The 20,618-nt window shown below is 36.1% G+C and overlaps 1 protein-coding gene across 9 annotated transcripts in view; it reads right to left on the bottom strand.

Annotated features, from left to right (window-relative positions):
- CPLANE1 (ciliogenesis and planar polarity effector 1) overlaps positions 1–20,618 on the bottom strand; it is a 254,183-nt gene that overhangs the window by 174,285 nt on the left and 59,280 nt on the right. For all 9 annotated transcript variants that reach the window (XR_005210980.1, XM_037799359.1, XM_037799363.1 and 6 more), the window contains 4 exons: positions 15,017–15,245; positions 13,721–13,860; positions 2,619–2,836; positions 203–367 (listed from right to left, as the gene is read on the bottom strand). Coding sequence is in view for 8 of the 9 variants with exons in the window: in XM_037799359.1 (XP_037655287.1) it covers positions 203–367; positions 2,619–2,836; positions 13,721–13,860; positions 15,017–15,245 (752 nt within the window). In the remaining variant the exon portion in view is untranslated. The remainder of the gene's footprint in view (positions 1–202; positions 368–2,618; positions 2,837–13,720; positions 13,861–15,016; positions 15,246–20,618) is intronic.

Here is a 20,618-nt window from a genome sequence, read left to right on the forward strand (position 1 = left end):
ACTGAGTTTGAATGATCAACAATTGTACGGGCAGAACTATCTGGTCCGTCTAGGTTGCTTATTTGCAAATAAACCTGAAGTCTATGGATTTACTGGGCAGGACTCCTTGGGAAAATGTCACAAATGTAACTACTGTGTTAACAAATATTAGTATATTTAAGTTGTTCAGTAAAGCACATAAGTGACTAAGACACTTCCATACCTTCTGCATGACTTTTCTTGCCCACCTCAACTGCAAGATGTACCACTGTGCTGCAGGAAAAGAACACCGAGCTGCCCGGAAAAGCAGGAGAATACGCTGGAGGATTCCAGACACCTTTTGGCGATATTCTTTTTCAGCTTTTAAAAGAAGATCATCACCATCTTCCTGAGGAAAAACAATAATTTTTAGTAACTAGTAATATGGAAATTTAAAATGTTAAATTGAAAATAAATACAGGCTAATGATATTCAGTGCTTCTCAAACTAGAATGTTCCTGGAGAATTGTAAGTGAAATTCTGAAGCATGGCCTCTGAGATTTCATCTACAGCTGTTTCTAGAGTCAAGGAAACACAATTCTCTTTCGGCAAACTAATGTAGACGCTAAATTGACCCCAATCCCAAAACTTCCTCCTGGAACAGTTCAAGTCCATCACTCCTGATTCCATTGGTGGAAAGTTAAAGAGAGAGCTTCTTCTATTGAGAATACCCTTTCTCTTCTGCCTGGAAAATTCTACTCTACTTCAAAGTCACCTCCTCTGTGAAGTCCTCCCCCTCTGTGCTACTATGGCACTTTGCTCATGCCTCCATTACAGCTTTTACCATTTATTCTGTAAACATCAATGTATCTGATTTATACAGTATTTTCTGTATATTTTCTCTATTTTTGTACAGTATTTTCTGTAGTAAAAATTCTCAAGAGCAAGGACCTTATCCTTCATCTTTGTATTATCATAGTGCATAAACTACTCCATCATTTATGTTGAATGCCATTCAAACTGGTTGCTAAAGATTATTTTCCTATAGAATGAGATAATGTGAGTGCTGTAAACAATCTCTTTCCCAACAACCTTATCCCCTTCCCATTTGATAACAGTTTTTTTTGGGGGTATCAGCCTCTTCCCTAATAGTCCATATGATGCAGGGAAAGCTGATCCCACATTCCTAACTTCCAGGGAAGTCCCTAATTGATTGCCAATCAGTAATTTTCATTAGCCCTAGCCAAAATGACTGATTCAGGGGCAGGTAAGTGACCACCTCAGTACTGTAAGTCAGATGATGTGACAAACACTTTTGCTGTTTTTCCCTCTCCCTCTGGACATGGACAAGGTATCCCTAAAAGCTATCGGGGGCCATTCTGCTCCCACATGGGGAGCCAGCCTTAAGCTGACGCTGACACTTGAGAAAACAACCTAGAGAGAAAAAAAGAACTCAAGTCTGGTAACATAATTGAGTCAGAAACCTGCCCTAGCAGTGGGCTTCTCAATTTTGTAAGACAATAAATGTCACTATTGTTTAAGCCATTTTGACCATGTTTTCTATTACTTGCAACACAAGGGGTTCTAATTAATAAAGAGTGGCATTTGGGAGAAATCCTACTACTGAAGGAAGCTGTACAAGAAAAAAATAATAAAAGTAAGCACTATTAAGGATAGTAATCACTCAAACTAGTATCAGCATAGGATATCCAAAAATACCTTAAATGCTATTTATGATTTCTAAACCAATATATTAAACACTCAGATATGAGAGGAAAGATGAATTACCGAGAAGTGAATGAATTATTCATTCTTCCATTTGTAATACATTCCAGTTGCAGTAGCAACAAGTGAAATATTTTTACCTATCAAAACAACTCTAAATATAATAAATGAGAGTAAAGAAAAAATTAAATGCAGAAAGAAGTTGTTAATATTTTTAAAAGTAGAAGGTTACAAACCAATACCAGACACCACTTCAGAATATTAATCAAATATTGGATAATCTAAATGTAAATAATTTACAATAACATTTTAAATCATTAAATAATTTAAATCAATAATGTTAATTTCCAGTAAGAGCTGAGGAAAATTCCTAGGAAGAATACTGTGTTGTAATTTCTCAAACAGAACTATCAGTTGAACAGTGCAGGAAAGGAAAATGTTCAAATAAAAGAAAATCAAAATAAGTCTTTCAAAAGAGGGAAAGAGAATGAGGTGAACAAAAGAGTGAAATAATGTTATAAATTCTGACATTTGTTATGTTATTTCTTACCCTAAACAAATGTCTTTTGAAAATATTCTAAATACTGAGAAATATCTCTTAATTTTGTTCAATTAGTGCAATAACTCTAGCATTTACTGAATTCTTACTATGTGTCCCAGACCCTGAGATAAAGGCATTTACAGGATATCTCACTTGATCATCACAATAATGCTATGAGATAGGTTATTAGCATGTGCATTTTACAGACAAAGAAACTTCAGCTGAGCAGTTTAGTACACTGCCAAGATTATACAGTTAGTAAAGAGCAGAGCTGGCAGGGATCCACCATTTGTCTTTAGAGCGTGCATTTTTAAGCTGCATTTTAAGTTGATTTTTAAACACTTGAGATGAAATCAACCTTAAATTAATTAAAACTTTAATACGCTAAACTTACTTCACTAAGAATAGCTGGCTGAGGACAATATAATGGAGGAGCTGGAAGATACAAGCCTACTGGCACAAAGCCGCATAGTCTCTTACTGAAGTCCTTGGCAGAGTCTATCAGAAGCTGAAATGTCTCTGAAAGAATATCTGTATCAGCCATAACTGCTGCTTTCAGTACTTCTTGCACTGAAGCAAAAAGCAGATTTGCATCTTCCTCTTCAATGGGATCTATCAAAATGTGAAATAAGGTAAAATAGTTAAAATTTACATTATCCTTCTCATCCTATATTGTAGGATAAAATTTCAAAATGGAAAAATTTGATCAACAACGAACACACTAGTTGACATGCTAAACATCCAAACTTTTAGACAGAAATTTATGAACTATTCTGCTACTTTAAGATTATAGATTACTGATTATCAGAGCATGAGACTTTTTCCAAAATTACACAAGATATTGTAATAACAACTATATAATAAAATATTCTTGCAATGTAGTCCTGAGTTAAAAAAATAAAAATTGAAAAAAAATATTAACAGGAAAAAAGGATATCAAGAAAGATAGCAAAATAACTCAAAAAATTATGTGAATGCAGTGGGAAGAGCAATCTTTTCCTTTTCTTAATATAGTGCATGATAGTACCTTTGTAATAATAAGTTAATAAAAATTACTTATTTTTGAGGCTAAGGAAACAAAATACAAAATAGTTCTATAGTATGACTGAATCTACATGAATATCTGCGTATATATATGGACAAATCCTAGAAGGCAAAATGCAAAGAGACTAAATGGTAGAACTGGAGACAGGGTTTTTTTTTTCCTTTTATGAAATATTTTAAGCATACTTAAAACTCAAGTACACTTCCCAGCCTTTGTCAAATACTATCTTCCTATACGCAATTTAGTTATGTTAAAATAAAATATCACAGAAATAGCTAAATCCCTGGTATACCAAGCATATTCCACTCCCTCTCTCCCCAGAGGTAGCCACTATCCAGAATTTGGTGCGGACCTATTGGAATTCCTATGAGACATATGCTGTGTTTTCCTGTTCTATCTTCTCCGAAGTCTAACTTCTCTTTTGTATTTTCCAAATCTTTATCTCTATGTATATATTGTATAATTTACTCAGGTCCATCTTCCAGTTCACTACAACTTTCTTAAGCCAATCTAATACTTTAACAATCTGCTGAGATTTTAAGTCAGATTTATCAAGGTACAACTTACATACCATACAATTCTTCCTTTTTAAGTGTATAGTTCAAATCTATATAGCCCTATAAGAATATTTCTATTGCCCCAAAAAGCTCTTATGCCCCTTCGTAGTTAATTTTTCAACTCCATTTCTCCCTAGGCAATCACCGATCTGTTTCCCATCCTTATAGAGTTGCTTTTAATAAAATGTGACATAAATGGCATCATACAGTGTCTAGTCTTTGTTTCTGGCTTCTTTCATAAAGCATAATATTTCTGCAATTTAGCTATATTGTTATCAGAAGTTTGCTGCTCTTTATTATTAATTATTCCCTAGTATGAATATATTGCAATTTGCATTCACCAGTTGATGGACATCTGGGTTGTTTCCGGTTTCAGGACAGCATGAAAGAGTTGCCATGACCATTCATGCATGTAAAGATTGCTGTGCGGACATATGTTTTTGAATCCCTTGAATAAATATCTAGGAGTGGAATCTACTGAGTTTTTATTTCCTATTCATTTTTGATCTCTAGGAATTTCCCTCACTTTTTTAAAGCTCAGCCTTTAAAAGGATTTTAAAGTATTTCATCTAGAAATACATCTTATCCATTTTTTTTCATTTTTATTATAAAATATACATAACATAAAAATAACTTTAACCATTTCTAACTGCACAATTCTGTGACATTAAGTATATTGACAATGTTGTATAACTTTCACCACTATTTCTAGAACATTTCCATCATCCCAAACAGAAACTAGTACCCATAAAGCAATTTCCCAATTCCCCTTTGTTCCTAGCCTCTGGTAACCAATACTCTATGTTCCATCTTTAAAAATACGCTTATTGTAAGTATTTCTTGTAAGAGAAAATATACAATACTTGTCCTTCTGTGTCTAGCTTATTTCACTCAACACATTGTCATCAAGGTTCACCTATGCTATTATGTATTAGAACTTCTCTCCTTTCTAAAGCTGAATAATATTCTGTTGCATATGTACATCACCTTTTGTTTTTCCATTCAGCTGTTTTGTCTAATACAAGGTCCTCAAGATATTTCCCTAAGCTTTCCTCTGAAAATTTTATAACAATAGCTTTTTTTCTTTAATTTGGCTTTTTTTTTTTAACAATAGCTCTTATAATTAGGTCCTTGATTTGTTTTGAATTAATTTTTGTATACGGTGTGAGATAGGGGGTCCAACTTCAATCTTTTGCATGAGATATCCAGTTGTCCTTGCACCTTCTGTTGAAGAGGCTAGTCTTTCCCCATTGAACAGAACTGGCAACCTTGTCAAAAATCAACTGGCCATAGATGAGAGGGTTAGTTCCAGACTCTCAATTCTGTTCCCTTTATTCATATGTCTATCCTTATGCCAGTACCACATTGTTTAACTACTTTAGCGTTGTAGAAAGTTTTGAAATCGGGAAGCGTGAGTTGTCCAACTTTGGTCTTCTTTCTCAAGATTGTTCTGGCTATCTAGGGCCCCTTACAATGGCATATGAATTTGATAATTGGCTTTTCCATTCCTGCAAAAGAAGTTGCTGGAACCTTGATAGGTATTTCATTGAATTTGTAGATAGCTTTAGCTAGTATTAGCCTCTTAACAATATTAAATCTTCCAATCCATGAACATGGATGTGTTGTCATTTTTCTAGAGAATGTACTTGGAATAATTTCAATCTTTTTAAATGTATTGAGGCTTGTTTTGTGGCCCAGCATAGGATCTATTCTGGAGAAAGTTCTGTGGACACTAGAGAAGAATGTATATCCTGGTGATTTGGGATGTAATGCTCTATATATGTCTGTTAAGTTGATATCATTTATCACATTGTTTAGTTTTTCAATTGCCTTACTGTTCCTCTGTCTGACTGGTCTATCTATAGAACGGAGTGATGTATTCAAGTCTCCCACAATTACTGTGAAAACGTCTATTGTTTCCTTCAGTTTTGCCAATGTTTGTCTCATGTACTTTGGGGCACCTTGATTGGGTGCATAGACATTTATGACTGTTATTTCTTCTTGTCGAATTGTCCATTTTATTAGTATATAGTGTCCTTCTTTGCCCATCTCTGACATCCTTACATTTAAAGTCTATTTTATCTGAGATTAATATTGCTATTCCTGCTTTCTTTTGGCTGTAGCTTGCATGGAATATTTTTTTCTACCCTTTCAAATGCAATTTCTTTGTGTCTCTGGGTCTAAGATGAGTCTCTTATAAGCAACATATTGATGGTTCGAATTTTTTAATCCACTCTGCCAATCTGTATCTTTTAATTTGGGAGTTTAACCTATTCACATTCAATGTTATTACTGTGAAGGCAGTTCTTGAATACTATCCTTTGGTTTTTATTTGTCAGATATGTTTTTTAGCCATTCTCTCTTTGTTTCCTTTAACGTATCCTTACTAAAACTCTTTAGTTCTGTGCCCTTCTCCATACCTCTCTCTCCTTTCTTTTTTTCTCAGCCAGTAGAGCTCCCTTTAGTATTTCTTGTAGGGCAGGTCTCTTGTTAGCAAATTCTCTCAGCATTTGTTTGCCTATGAAGATTTTAAGCTCTCCCTCAAATCTGAAGGAGAGCTTTTGCTGGATAAATAATTCTTGGTTGGCAATTTTTCTCTCTCAGAATTTTAAATATATCATACTACTGCCTTCTCACCTCCATGGTGGCTGCTGAGTAGTCACTGCTTAGTCTTATGTCGTTTCCCTTGTATGTAGTGAATTGCTTCTCTCTTGCTGCTTTCAGAACATTCTCCTTCTTTTCAGTATTTGACAATCTGATAAGATATGTCTCGGAGTGGGTTTATCTGGATTTATTCTGTTTGCAGTTCGTTAGGCATCTATGATTTGCGTATTTATGAAGGGTTTGGAAGTTCTCCCCAACAATGTCTTTGAATACTCTACTTAGTCCCTCACCCTTTTCTTCCCCTCTTAGAACACCAATGATTCTTATATTTGTGAGCTTCATGTTGTCCATCATATTCCTGAGATTCATTTTGAATTTTCTGACTTTTTTTCACCATTTGTTCTTTCGTGCTTTCACTTGCCAACATACGCTCTTCCAGTACACTTGTTCATTCCTCAGCTTCCTCTAATCTAGTATTATGTGTATCAAGAATCTTTTTAATTTGATCAACAGTTTCTTTTATTTCCACAAGATCCTCTATTTTTTTATTTACTCTTGCAAATTCTTCTTTACACTCTTCTAGGGTTTTCTTGATGTCCTTTACATCCTGAACCATGGTATTGGTGTATTTAATTACCTCTTTGATTAATTTCTCCAAGTTCTGTATCTCCTCTGATTTTTTAATTTGGGCATTGAGTTATCCATATCTTCTGGTTTCTTCATATGCTTTATAATTTTCTGTTGTCTTTGGCCTCTTGGCATTTGCTTATCTTGATAGGGTTCTTTTCGGATGTGCAGACTTATTTAAACAATTATCCATAATTTCACAGAGCTACAACTTGATGCAGTGCACTTTCCCTGATCTACTAGCAGGAGGCACTCCTGAGCCACCTCTTATCCTCAATCCAGTTCTCCCCAAATTCGTTTATACAGTGAGGGGGGGTCCAAACCATGTGGATGTCCAATCAGTGTACCAATTTTCCATGTGCAATGGGGACCACCAGCCCTGTGGGTGGGGATTGTGCCCTCTGTAGTCTGGCAGGGAAGAGGGCTTTGGCAGTACTCCTAACCCTTCCCAGGGTTGTGGCTGTGAAACCCTGGGGCTGTGGCAGGCATCCACTCCTTCAGCTCATACTCACCTCAGTCCCTCTCTGTCATGGGCCCAGAAGTCCCTGGGCTTGGTGTAGGGCCCCTGTCCCTTCCTTGCAGCTTCTCTTCCTCTTGGCTGTGTACTCTGTGGGCTTCTGCTGAGGAGGAGTTGTGCTGTCACAAGCCAGCTGAATCCCAGGTTCCCTTGAGGAAGCTCTCGGCAGCAGCGCTGTGCAGGGGTGGCTCCCAGCCCTCTTCAAACCTAGTTGCATGTGGCTTGGAAAGTACCCACTTCCGCAATCGTCCACTTCCTCCAGCAGCTTGTCCCCAACTGGGGGGCCTTCATCTGTGGGTGTGCAAAGGGCTATCATCCACAACAGTTACTGAGGCAGGTGCCCGGGGCATGGAAGGCACTCACCGCCACAATCTACTGCAGCTCCCTCTGCCATCTCCCTGGCCTCTCCCTGGGTCCCACTCTGACCCACCTCCAAACACAGCGTGAGTCCAGCTGCTCTCTTCCCGGTGACTCTCTGGATCAAAGACTAACATGATTCTGAACGCAGGCTCTTGGCTTCTCAAATGACTCAATCACTACAGATGTTTAAGCCCCTGCCCAGCTGGTGGAACCCTGGAACCAGTATTCTGGAGCACTTTCTGTCTTTTATCTAGTATTTTTCATGGAGGAGAATTTTTCTCTGTCTCTTCTAATCTGCCATCTTGGATCTCCAAGTTCTTCCTTAATTTCTTTCATTAATGTTTTGTAATTTTCAGTGTACAAGTCTTTCAACTTCTCAAATTTACTCCTAGATATTTTATTCTTTTAGATACTATTGCAAATGAAATTGTTTTCTAAATTTCCTTTTCAGATGGCTTAGTAGTGATGTACAGAAACACAACTGACTTTTGTGTTAATCTTGTATCCTGCAACCATGCTTAATTCAGTAATTAGTTCTAGGAGCCTTCTTCCGAATTATTTGGGATCTTCTATATATAAGATCAATATGGATCGTTTTACTTCTACCTTGCCAATTTGGATGCCCTTTTATTCTTTTTCTTGCCTGCTTGCTCTGGCTAACACATCAGTACAATGCTGAGTAAAAGTGGTAACAGTGACCATCCTTGTCTTGTTCCTGATCTTGGGGGAGAAACATTCAGTCTTTCACCACTAAGTACATTTGCTATGGGTTTTTCATAAATGTCCTTTATTATGTTGAGAAAGATCCCTTCTATTCCTGGTTTTATGAGTGTTTTTAAAATGAAAAGATGTTGAATTTTGTCAAATGCCTTTCTGCATCAACAGAGATGACATGAATCTTTTCCTTCCTTCTATTAATGTGGTGCATTACATTAATTAACTTTCTTATGTTGAGCCCTTGGATTCCTGGAATAAATCCCACTTGGTCATGTGTGTAATATTTTAAATATACTGTTGGATTTGGTTTGCCAGTATTTTGCATCAATGAGGATTTTTGTATTTCTATACATAAGAGATATTGGTCTGTAATTTTCTGGTGCTTTCTTTATCTGGATTTCATATCAGGTTGATGCTTGCCTCATAAATGAGTTTAGGAAGTGTTCATTCTTCTATTTTTTTAGAAGAATTTGAGAAAGATTGGTGTTAATTTTCTTTGAATGTTTGGTAGAATTCAGCAGTGAGGCCATTTGGTCCTGAACTTTTCATTATTGTTTTCTGATTACTGATTCAATCTCTACTTGTTATAGGTCTGTTGAGATTTTTTATTTCATTAGTCTATTCAGACAATTTTTGTTTCCAGGAATATGTCCATTTCATCTAGGTTTTCTAATTCAGTGATGTACAATTGTTCCTAGTATTCTCTTATAATCCTTTTATTTTTGTAAGGTTGGTAGTAGTGTACCCATTTTCATTTCTGATTTTAGTTGTGTCCTCTCTCTTTTTTTCTTTGTAAGTCTGGCTAAAGGTTCTCAATTTTGTTAATCTTTCAAAGAACCAACTTTGGCTTCATTGATTCTCTCTGTTGTTTTCCTATTCTGTATTTCATTTATTTCTGCTCTAAATTTTACTATTTCCTTCTCTCTGCTATCTTTGGGTTTAGGTTATTCCTCTTTTTCTTGTTCCTCTAGTGTGAAGTTAGGTTATTGCTTTGTGATCTTTCTCCTTTTTTAATGTAGGCATTTCCAGCAGTAAATTTCCTCCTGAGAAATGCCTTTGTTGCATCACATAGTTTTGGTATATTGTGTTTCATTTTCATTCATTTCTAAATATTTTCTAATTTCCTTTGTGATTTATTCTCTGACCCATTGGCTAAAAGTGTATTGTTTAAAAATTAAATGAAACATAGGATGGGATGGGGGGATGGAATGCTTTGAGTGTTCTTTTTTACTTTTATTTTTATTCTTTTTTTTTTTTGGAGTAAGGAAAATATTCAAAAACTGATTGTGGTGATGAATACACAACTATATGATGGTACTGTGAACAGTTCGTTGTACACTGTGGATGACTGTATGGTATGTGAATACATCTCAATAAAACTGAATTTTATAAAAAAATAGAACAAAGTAAAAAAAAGAGTGTATTGTTTAATTTCCACATATTTGCAATTTTCCAGTTTTCCTTCTGTTATTGATTTCTAGCTTCATTCCATTTTGGTCAGAGAAGATACACTGTGTGAATTCAATCTTTCTATATTTATTAGATTTGATTTGTGGCCTACAATATTGTCTATCCTAGAGAATGATCCATATACACTAGAGAAGAATGTGTATTCTGCTGTTGTTGGGTGGACAGATCTATATATATGTTCATTAGTTGTAACTGGTTTATAATGTTGTTCAAGTCCTCCATTTTCTTACTGATCTTCTTTCTGGGTATTTTAACTATTATTGAAAGCGTTGTATTGAAGTCTCCAAATATGACCATAGAACGATTTCTCACTTCAATGCTGTCAATTTTGTTTCATATATTTTGGGGCCCCATTGTTAGGCAAGTATATGTTTACAGTTTCTTTTATATCTTCTTGCTGCACTGAACTTTTAATGAAAAATGTCTTTCATTAAATTTCATTAAATGCCACTGAATATATAATGTCTTTCCTTCTCTCTTGTAAACTTTTTTGAGTTAAAGTCTATTTTGATTGATAATAATATAGTTGTTTCTGTTCTCTTCTGGTTACTGTTTGCATGGCAGACCTTTTTCCATCCTTTTACTTTCAACATCTGTGTGTCTTAGTATCTAAAGTTATCTATCTTGGTATCTATGGGTGGCTATGGATGGCATACAGATGGATCATGTTTTTTCACCTATCTTTGCCTTTTAATAAGACAGCTTAATCCATTTACATTTCAGCTAATAATTGACAAAGAAGATTTACTTCTGCCATTTAGCTATTGGGTTTTTTGTTTTGTTCCTCAATAACTACATTACTGCCTTTTAAAAAGAATTCAATTGATTTTCTTGTAGGGTATCATTTTGATTCCTTTCTTCTTTCCTCTTCACCATATTTTATTACTATTTTCTTAGTTGCTACCTTTGTGATTACAATTGTCATCTTAAGATAATGACATCTAATTTCAATAATATCAACTTAAAAGTTTCAGTAGTACACAAATGCTCTACTTCTATGTATCTGATCATTCCCCTATAATATTATTCTCTCGATTACATCCTTATACATTGCATGCCCATTAACATAGATTTGAATTATTGCTTTGTACATTTGCTTTTAAAGTCATAAGGGAGAGGGTAAGCAGTTACAAACCAAAGTACAATAATATAGTATTTTATACTTACCTACATCATTACCTTTACCAATGTTCTTTATTTCTTCTTACAGTTTTGAATGACTGCCAAGTGTCTTTTTAATTCAGCCTGAAGGATTCCCTTTAGCACTTCTTCTAGGGTAGGCCTTAGTTTTTGGTCATTTAGCTTTTGTTTATCTATAAATGCCTTAATTTCTCCTTCATTGTTGACGGATAATTTTGCCAGATATAGAATTCTTGGTTACCAGGGTTTTTGTTTTTTTTTTTTCCTTAAGGACTTTAAAAATGGCATCCCACTTCCTTTTGGCCTCTGATTTCTGATGAGAAATCACCTGTTAAAATCTAATTGTGGATCCCTTGTGATAAGTCATTTCTCTCTTGCTGCTTTCAAAATCCTCTCTCTGTTTTAGATTTGACAATTTCATAATAATATGTCTTGGTGTATATCCCTTTGAGTTTATCCTGCTTGGAGTTCATTGAGATTCTTGTATGTGTATATTCATGTCTGTCTTGGGAATTTTTCAGCCATTATGTCTTCATATACTTTTTCTGCCACTTTCTCTGTGTCCTTCTGTAACCCCCAAGATGCATATGTTGGTATGCTTAATGGTGTCCCACAGGTCCCTTGGGCTCTGTTTGATTTTCTCTATTCTGCTTCCCATACTGGATAATTCCAATTGTCTTGACTCCAAGATTGCTAATCCTTTCTTCTGCCTGTTCAAACCTGCTGATGAAACTCTCTCGTGAGTTTTTCATTTCAATTATTGCATTTTTCAGCTCCAGAACTTCTGTTTGGTTCTTTTTTAATTTCTATATATTTTGTTCAGACAACATCTTCACAATTTATTTTAGTTCTTTGTCCACGGTTTCCTTTAGCTCATTGAACATATTAAAGGCAGTTGATTTAACCTCTTTACTAAGAGGTCCAATGTATGAGCTTCCCCAGGGATGGTTTCTAATTCTTCTTTTCCTGAGAATGAGTCACACTTATCTGTTTATGTATTTTGTAATTCTTTATTGAGAAATGGACATTCTGAATATTAAGTTGTAAGTCTGGAAATCTAATTCTCCCACACCTCTGTGATCACTGGGATTATTTAGTTGTTATTGAAGGCTGCAGCCATCCATTTGTGCCTTTTCCAAACTATTCACCTCTCAAATAGGGAAAGAAAAAAAGTATGTCTCTTTAAGACTCTCTGCCATTCTGCTTGTGGGGGTTGAAACAATAGCTGCCTTCTATGCTGGCCCCATAGTGGTGAAAAGCAGCAATAAAAAGCAGTGATCAGCAGTCATACCACACACTCCTGATTTTACAGCCTTCTCTGCCATCAGCAAGACACAGCTGAATGCAGGTTGTGGTCTCCACATATACCTCAGTTAAGGAATGGCAGATGGTAGCCACTACACCAGGTGGAATTCACCAATCTTAACTGAAATTGACCAGCCTCTTAATTCAGATCTTCCATGGATGCTGCAAGTGTTTCACTAGACTTCAGAGTTCCAAAACAGCTGATTCAGACAGTTCCTGTTAGTTCAATAGCTGTTTTGGTGGACGGACTGATTCCTGGAGCTTGCTACTTCGCCATTTTCCTACAATCCATCCTTATCTATGTATTTATTGTCAGAGGATTTCAAATCATTTAAAACACCACATTGCCAGAACTGGAAGTTCAGAATTAAGATTTTTTATTCTTTTTGGCAAAAACAACTTTCATGTTGTTATATTATCTTTTCATTAATGAAAATATTTTTAAAAAGAGCTGGACAGAAAATCACCATAGAAAAGTTTCTAGACAGATTCCCAAGTCTTCTAGGTTCTTTCCACAAGAAGCAGTAGGATTAAAAAGTTCCAGGGATCCAGAGTTAGAAGACTCATTCCTTAATGAGAAAGCACCAAAAAAACTACAAGTGCCTTCACAGTAGTCATGGTTTTACCACTAAATATATGACTTTAGATAACTTACTTCATTACTTTTGTTTCTGTTTTTTCATTTGTAAAACAGACAAATTTTACAGAGCTCCTGGTTAATCTATGTAATGCATATATTATATTATTCATAAAGTTTGTAATACCATCCTGAACTTTTCAAATAAAAAACAAAACAAAACTAAGGTTTATGTACGAGGCGATAGTTGGACTAAATTACTATTAATTACCCTTCCATGCCTGATATTCTATGATCCAAATGCAGAAAAGCATACATTATTCTAAAGATATATATGGAAAATCATTCACTGTTATAGACCCTTAAATTCTGAGCTAGGATCAGTTTTGCATGCTCCCACGATTAAGAATAAATAACTTATTTTTATTTTGATAAGTTTATTCAAACTGTTGATACCTTTGTGGATATTTATAAGCATCTGAAAGACAATAACAGTTATATTAATATTAATTTATATTAGTAAATTAATTTATATTAACTAACATGACATATGTCAGCACATTTGTAGGTAACACACCTGTAAATTGTTTGTATTTTGAGCCCATTTCATTTTTTGCTTCCAAAGAGTCTGGCTGGCCTAAAAAACACTGCAGTTTTTCCTTGAAAATCTGTACTGGAGTCATTTTTAATGGTAGATTCAGATCATTTTTCTTGGACCTAAAATCACAACAAATAAAGGGAAATGAACCCAATTTTTTTTTAAAAAAAAGAACAATTCACACATCAAGAACTAAATATGAACTTTTAAGAAACAATGGACTTCTCGTCATTCATCCTATATTTAAAAGAAAAAGTTCAATGAAATTTTGTATTAGAGCCTCCATAATTAAGGTCTCAATATGTCTCCCCAATCTTACTTCCCATTGCTGCCCTGTAGACTTATTCTATCCAAAACCACTGCTGCCCTATACTTACTCTATCCAAAATGAACCAAAATTTGTTTTTTACCACCCAAGCCTTTACACACACTTGGAATGTTCTTTCTCCTTATAGCTACTCAATTGTCAAGTTACTATCTACCCTACCATGCCCATTTCAAAGCACACCTCCTACTTAAAATACTTCCTGTTCTTCCCTCTTGATATCATTTGATAATTATCACCCTACCCATTGTATCATTGGTACTTTTCTTACCATTCTATGTAAATTATAGTAATGTTTTGCCCTATTTTCTCTACTAAATGGTAAGTGTCTTAAGCATAGAAACTGTTTGCCATTTAAGTTAATACCTATAGAATACCTGGCATAGAGCTTGTTACTGAATAAATACAGTTCCTCAATAAGTCAATACATATTGAATTATCAAACTGTAAAATATACATAATGCAGCAATCCCATAATATATGGAAAGTTAAAATAGTTTGATTAGTCTAAAACTGAAAAACTATTTGAGATAGACAAACTCTCCCATTATAGACTATATATCCATTGAAAGCATTACCATATATATAAGCATTCTAAATAAACATCTTAGCATGAATCAGTAAGCTGTGAAGGTGTCCAACATAGTAACCACCAGTTGTATGTGCCTATTTAAATGTAAATTTAAATTTAATTTAATAAAATTAAGTTAAACATTCAGATCCTTGGTCACACTAGCCACATTTCATGTGCTCAATAGTCACATGTGGCTAGTGGCTACCATACTGGACAGCACAGATATAGAACATTTTTAATATTGTAGAAAGTTCTATTGAACAGTGATGAAGTAAGGATTCCACATGATATGTAAATACCAGCAACAAAATATAGAACATATTTACCATTCAGATATTATCATTATACTATATAACTTTAACTTGCCTAAACACACCTTATGAAATTGCTATCATGTTTACAGAGCAGTTGGAAACCCACACCAATTGAAACAGATGTCTTCCAGTCTCCAAGTTTATGTGTCAACCACACGGCCTCTGGAATCAGGCCACCAATAAATAATAATTCAAGTGCATATTCAACAGTCCACACATTAGAGAGTTTCTGATCTCTAACACCACCAGCCACCTTAGAGTGTTCCAGAGGAATAAGTCGAAGGGAATGCTCTGTAAGTAAATCAGAGAAGTGAATATTACATTTATATGTAATCAAAACTCAGAATTTGGAGAGTTACTAGAATGTCTCATTAAATGAAAATTTTTATCTCTTCAACTGATTACTTAGTATTTTCTACACAAAACCATAACAGGAAGGATATGGGCTTTTAAATTAATTTTTAATAATAATACTTTAAAATAATTCTTCACATATTCTAGAACACTTTTAGTTTAACACCGAAGAATGGGCCTTAAGAACAGAAAGTACAGTGTATTACATAAAATAAAAGTAAATATTATTTAATGAAACTTTGTGTCATATCTATATATACACATTTATATATTCTGGGTCACAACGTACAATTTATTACTTTGGACTGCTCTGGATGTGTTTATTTCTCAAACTAGACTATGAAAATGTGGAGGGCAAAGACAACACTTTACTGACTTTGTATTCTCCACAGTGTCATTTAATAAAAAGTAATTTGAAATAATACCCAAGCATATTAGGTGTTCAATATACTGGTGCTCAATAGAAGTAGAAAAGTGTGATTTTCAATAATCCTGACCAAATGACAAGACTCTAATCAGTCCTGGAATTTAATACAAAGGAGTAACATCTCTCTCTTCATACTTCTGTACCTTTCCCTAATTAAAGTACCCTTGACAAAGCAACTTGAAAATATGACAGAGGTATTATTAAAGAATATATATTACTAGGATTTTTACTCCCTCAAAATTTTTTTTTAAGAAATTTTATTTTGAAATAAATTCAAACTTACAGGAACAGTTGCAAAAAACAGTTCAAACCCCATACATAGAACCCTAGCATACCCTGACCCCCTCCCGATACCCCAATCCACCACCTTTAACATCCTGTCACACCACTATTTCTTTCTTTCCCTCCCTCTCTCCCTCCCTCCCTCTCAATCTATCATCCATCATCTATTGCTCTGTCCTCTGAACATACGAGAGCAAGCTGCACACATCTTTGAACAAACACTATAATTCACATATACCTTTCCCATGGACAAAAACATTCTTTTATGCAATCCCATTAAGCGTAGCTAAGAAGTTCAAGAAACTCAACATTGATACAAAGCTTACATTCTATATTTCCTTTTTTTTTTTTTTTTTTTTTCCTTATGTCCCATCTGCGTCCCTTTCAGCCTCCTCTCCTCCATCCTCAGATCCCATCCAGGATCATCCTTGGCATTTAATTGTCATCTATTTAGACTGTCTTTTTTTTTTTTCTTCAATTGTGGAAACATATACACAGCCTAAATCTTCCCATTCCACCCCCTCCCTTGCATTCCATTAGTGTGATTAATCACATTTAGAATGTTGCAGTGCTATCACGTTCCCACCATCCATTTCTAGAAGTCTCCCTTCACCCCAAACAGAAACCCTACACTCATTTCTTAACTCCCCATTGCCCCTTCCCCACTTCTCAGAAGCCCTACTCTACTTTTCATCTCTATGGTCATATTCTCTGTTACTTTCTTTGTGTTTACCGTGGGGCTTAAATTTAACATCTTAAATCTATAACAATCTTGTTTTTCTTTGATATCAACTTAACTTCAATAGGACACATAAACTATGTTCCTTTATTCCTTCATTCCCCCACCTTTATGTAGATCTTGTCAAAAATTACATATTTTACATTGAGTCCAGAACCACCAATTAATCATTACAGTTTATGTATTTTAGATCCTGTAGGAAGTAAATAGTGGAGTTACAAATCAAAAATACAGTAGTATTGGTATTTATATTTACCATGTGATCTTTACTGGTAATCTTTATTTCTTCATGTACTCTCAGTCAATTGTTTAGTGTCCCTTCCTTTCAGCCTGCTCAACCCTCTTTAGCTTTTCTTATAGGACTGAAGTGAAGTCCCTCAGCTTTTTTGATTATCCAGGAATGTTTTCATCTTCCCCTCATTTTTACCCTCCAGGTGTTTGTGATTTCTCCAAGTCTCTGATGGTTATTGACTTCTATTTGTATTCCATTGTGGTCAGAGAATGTGCTTTGAACAAATTTGTTTCCAGTTTTTTTGTTTTTTTAATTTATTGAGGCTTGTTTTTATGTCCCAGCATATGGTCCATTCTGGAGAAAGATCTGTGATCACTAGAGAAGAATGTGTGTCCCAGTGACCTGGGATGTAATGTTCTATATATGTCTGTTAAAATTCTCTATATCTCTCTATCCTTTCTTTGTTTCTCTGTTGGTAGGGCTCCTGTTAGTATCTGAAGTAGGGCAGGTCTTTTATTAGCAAAATCTCTCAGCATTTGTTTGTCTGTGAAAAATTTAAGCTCCCCCTCAAATTTGAAGGACAGTTTTGCTGGATAAAGTATTCTTGGAAATTTTTCTCTCTCAGAATTTTAAATATGTCATGCCACTGCCTTCTCGCCTCCATGGTGGCCGCTGAGTAGTCACTACTTAGTCTTATGTTGTTTCCTTTTGTATATGGTGAATTGTTTTTCTCTTGCTGCTTTCAGAACTTGCTCCTTTTCTTCAGTATTTGACAGTCTGATCAGAATATGTCTTGGAGTGGGTTTATTTGGATTTATTCTATTTGGAATTTGCTGGGCATTTATGCTTTGTGTATTTATATTGTGTAGAAGGTTTGGGAAGTTTTCCCCAACAATTTCTTTGAATACTCTTTCTAGACCTTTACTCTTCTCTTCCCCTTCTGGGACACCAATGAGTCTTAAATTTGGATGTTCTATTTTATCTATCGTATCCCTGAGATCCATTTTGATTTTTTCCATTTTTCCCCATTCTTTCTTTTGTTCTTTCATTTTCTGTTCTGTGGTCCTCGAGGAGGCTGAGTTGTTGTTCAACTTCCTCTAATCTTGTATTATGAGTATCCAGAGATTTTTTAATTTGGCGTACAGTTTCTTTTATTTCCATAATGTCTTCTATTTTTTATTTACTCTTGCAATTTCTTCTTTATGCTCTTCTAGGGTCTTCTTTATGTCCTTTATTTCCTGTGCCATGCTCTTCTTCATGTCCTTTACATCCTGTGCCATGCTCTTGTTGCTTGTCTGTAGTTCTTTGATTAATTGTGCCAAACTGTGTCTTCTGATCTTTTGATTTGGGTGTTTGGGTTTGGGTTCTCCATGTTGTCTGGTTTTATCATATGCTTTAAGATTATCTGTTGTTTTTGGCCTCTTGGCATTTGCTTTACTTGATCCCTAATTTATCAGAACTGCAGCTTGGTGGCATATACTTTCTCTAACTAACCAGCAGATGGCATCCGTGAGTCAGCTAATCCCCTCAAATCAGTTCTCCCTAACTTTGTCTTTGTGGTGTGTGGGGGTCTGATTCCTGTGGGGTCCAATTGGTGCACCAAGTTTGAGTGTGTTGTTGGTGCTGTCCGCCCTGAATGTGGGGTGTGTGGCTGGGTGGTTAGGAAGACAGGGCAGCTTTGATAATCAAACGTCCCAGGTGTCCCCGGAGATTTAAGGCTGTTGCAGGAGCCTAAGCCTCCATTTCAGTCTTTCCACAGATTGTCTCTGCCCTGACCCACAAGTCCTTGGTATTTGCATAGGGTTCCTGGGGTTTCCGAGTGGGTCCCCATTCCCAGTTGTGCTCTTCCAGGACCTCTGCTGAGGGAGGGGGGGCCGTGCCACATCACAAGTGCACACTGGCCTCCAGGGAAGCCCTGGGTTGCCGGGCCGTGCAGGGGAGTTCCCAGCCTGCTTCAAAGATGGTTGAATGGGAGGGGTTAACTTACCCCTTTTCGCACCACACCAATCAGCTGTGGGTGCACTAAAGGCCACTGTACACAGCCGATATTGTGGTGTGTGTGCAGTGCTGCAGAAAAGATTCCCCGTCACACTGGGTTTCTTGGTGCGGCTCTGGGCTGTGGGTCTGGCCCGGGCAGGAGCGTCCCTTGCCTGCTGGGGGGGTGGCTGCAAGGAATGCGGTTGTTTTCTCCTTTTGGCTCCCCTCTGCTCCCCTGGTCTCGAGACAATCAGCAGCAGGTGTGGGCAGGGGTATCCTCCATGCCAGACACCGAGGCGTTAGCTCAGCCCACTCTCGCCAAGCTTCAATGCATGGCTCTCCCCATATCTGCAGCCGCTCCCAGGCTTTTTTTTTTTAAAAAAAAGAACTAGTCCGTCTCCAAACACCAGTCCATCGTTTCCCCACACAGCAGCATGGCTGCCAGACTTTCAGCCGGTTTACTCACTCGTTTCAGAATGCAGACTCCTGGTTTCACCAAATGCACATTCCCTGTGGATTTAGCAGACCTTGTCTGGCTTGTGCTACGCTGGAAGCGGTGTTCTGGGTCACTTTCTGGTTTTTATCTAGTATTTTTCATGGAGGTGTTTTTTTGCCCTGTCTCACCTAGCCGCCATCTTAGGTTCTCTCTCCCTCAAAAATTAAATATAAGTGGTGATAATTCTATCACCTTTCTTCCTAGATTGTAATAAATATCAACCTTTTATAAGTATGTAAAGTAACCTGTAAAGATAAAGATCATAAGCAAAGGCAGCAAAATTCCTGTAAATATCATAGGATAGGAAAGACAAAAAATGGAAACAAATTTTCCAAGTACTGGGATATTATATCTATTTTTTTTTAGATTTTTCAAAGACCATATAGAGTGATACCTTTCTCCTTCAGTAAAATATGTGGAATCATGATATAATTTACTTAAAATAGGAAATCAAAATGAAACATGCTCAAGTAAAGATTAAAAAAAAGAGAGCTTGAAGATAAAACTGCTAAATATCAAACAGTATTAAATCCACAATGAAATAAGTAATAAACATCTGAGAGTCTTGGTCATAGGAAAGCATATAGGTCAGAGAAAGCAGTACATGCTATTCTCAGGGAGAAAAAGAATCTGAGATCTAGCCAGGCAGAACAGGACACAGTGGAGTGGGATGGTAGAGAGGTCCAGACCCTGGAAGAGATTGAAGCATCTGTTCTCTGCTCTCACTAACTCCCAAAAAGAAGCCATAATCAGGTCAGGACCAACTCTTCTCCCCCAGGGAAGCAGGAACTTACTAGAAAAGAAATCACAAGAGAATTTCCCTACTGATCACACCCCCACACATGACTTTCTGGAGAAAGTCACAGAGATCACTGCTATTGTAGTGGTCCAATTGGGTGAGGAAAGTCCTTTATCCCTACCTACATCCTGAGACAATAACATAAGAGTTTGAACCCACAGTTTGAAATCTATGGTTCTATAATTGATTAAATTTTCTGACCACTTGCTGCTACCTCTATGTTATATCTTATCCTACTCTAACCTATGTGTGCCTTGTACATATTTATCAGTTCATGTTATTTCCTGCTGAAAGCCCTCCAATAACTTCCCACTGTACCTTGAATACATTCAGCTTCCTTACACTGGCTTACATTATC

The sequence above is a fragment of the Choloepus didactylus genome, chromosome 11, assembly GCF_015220235.1.
Source record: "Choloepus didactylus isolate mChoDid1 chromosome 11, mChoDid1.pri, whole genome shotgun sequence".
In the NCBI taxonomy this organism is placed as follows: Eukaryota; Metazoa; Chordata; class Mammalia; order Pilosa; family Megalonychidae; genus Choloepus; species Choloepus didactylus.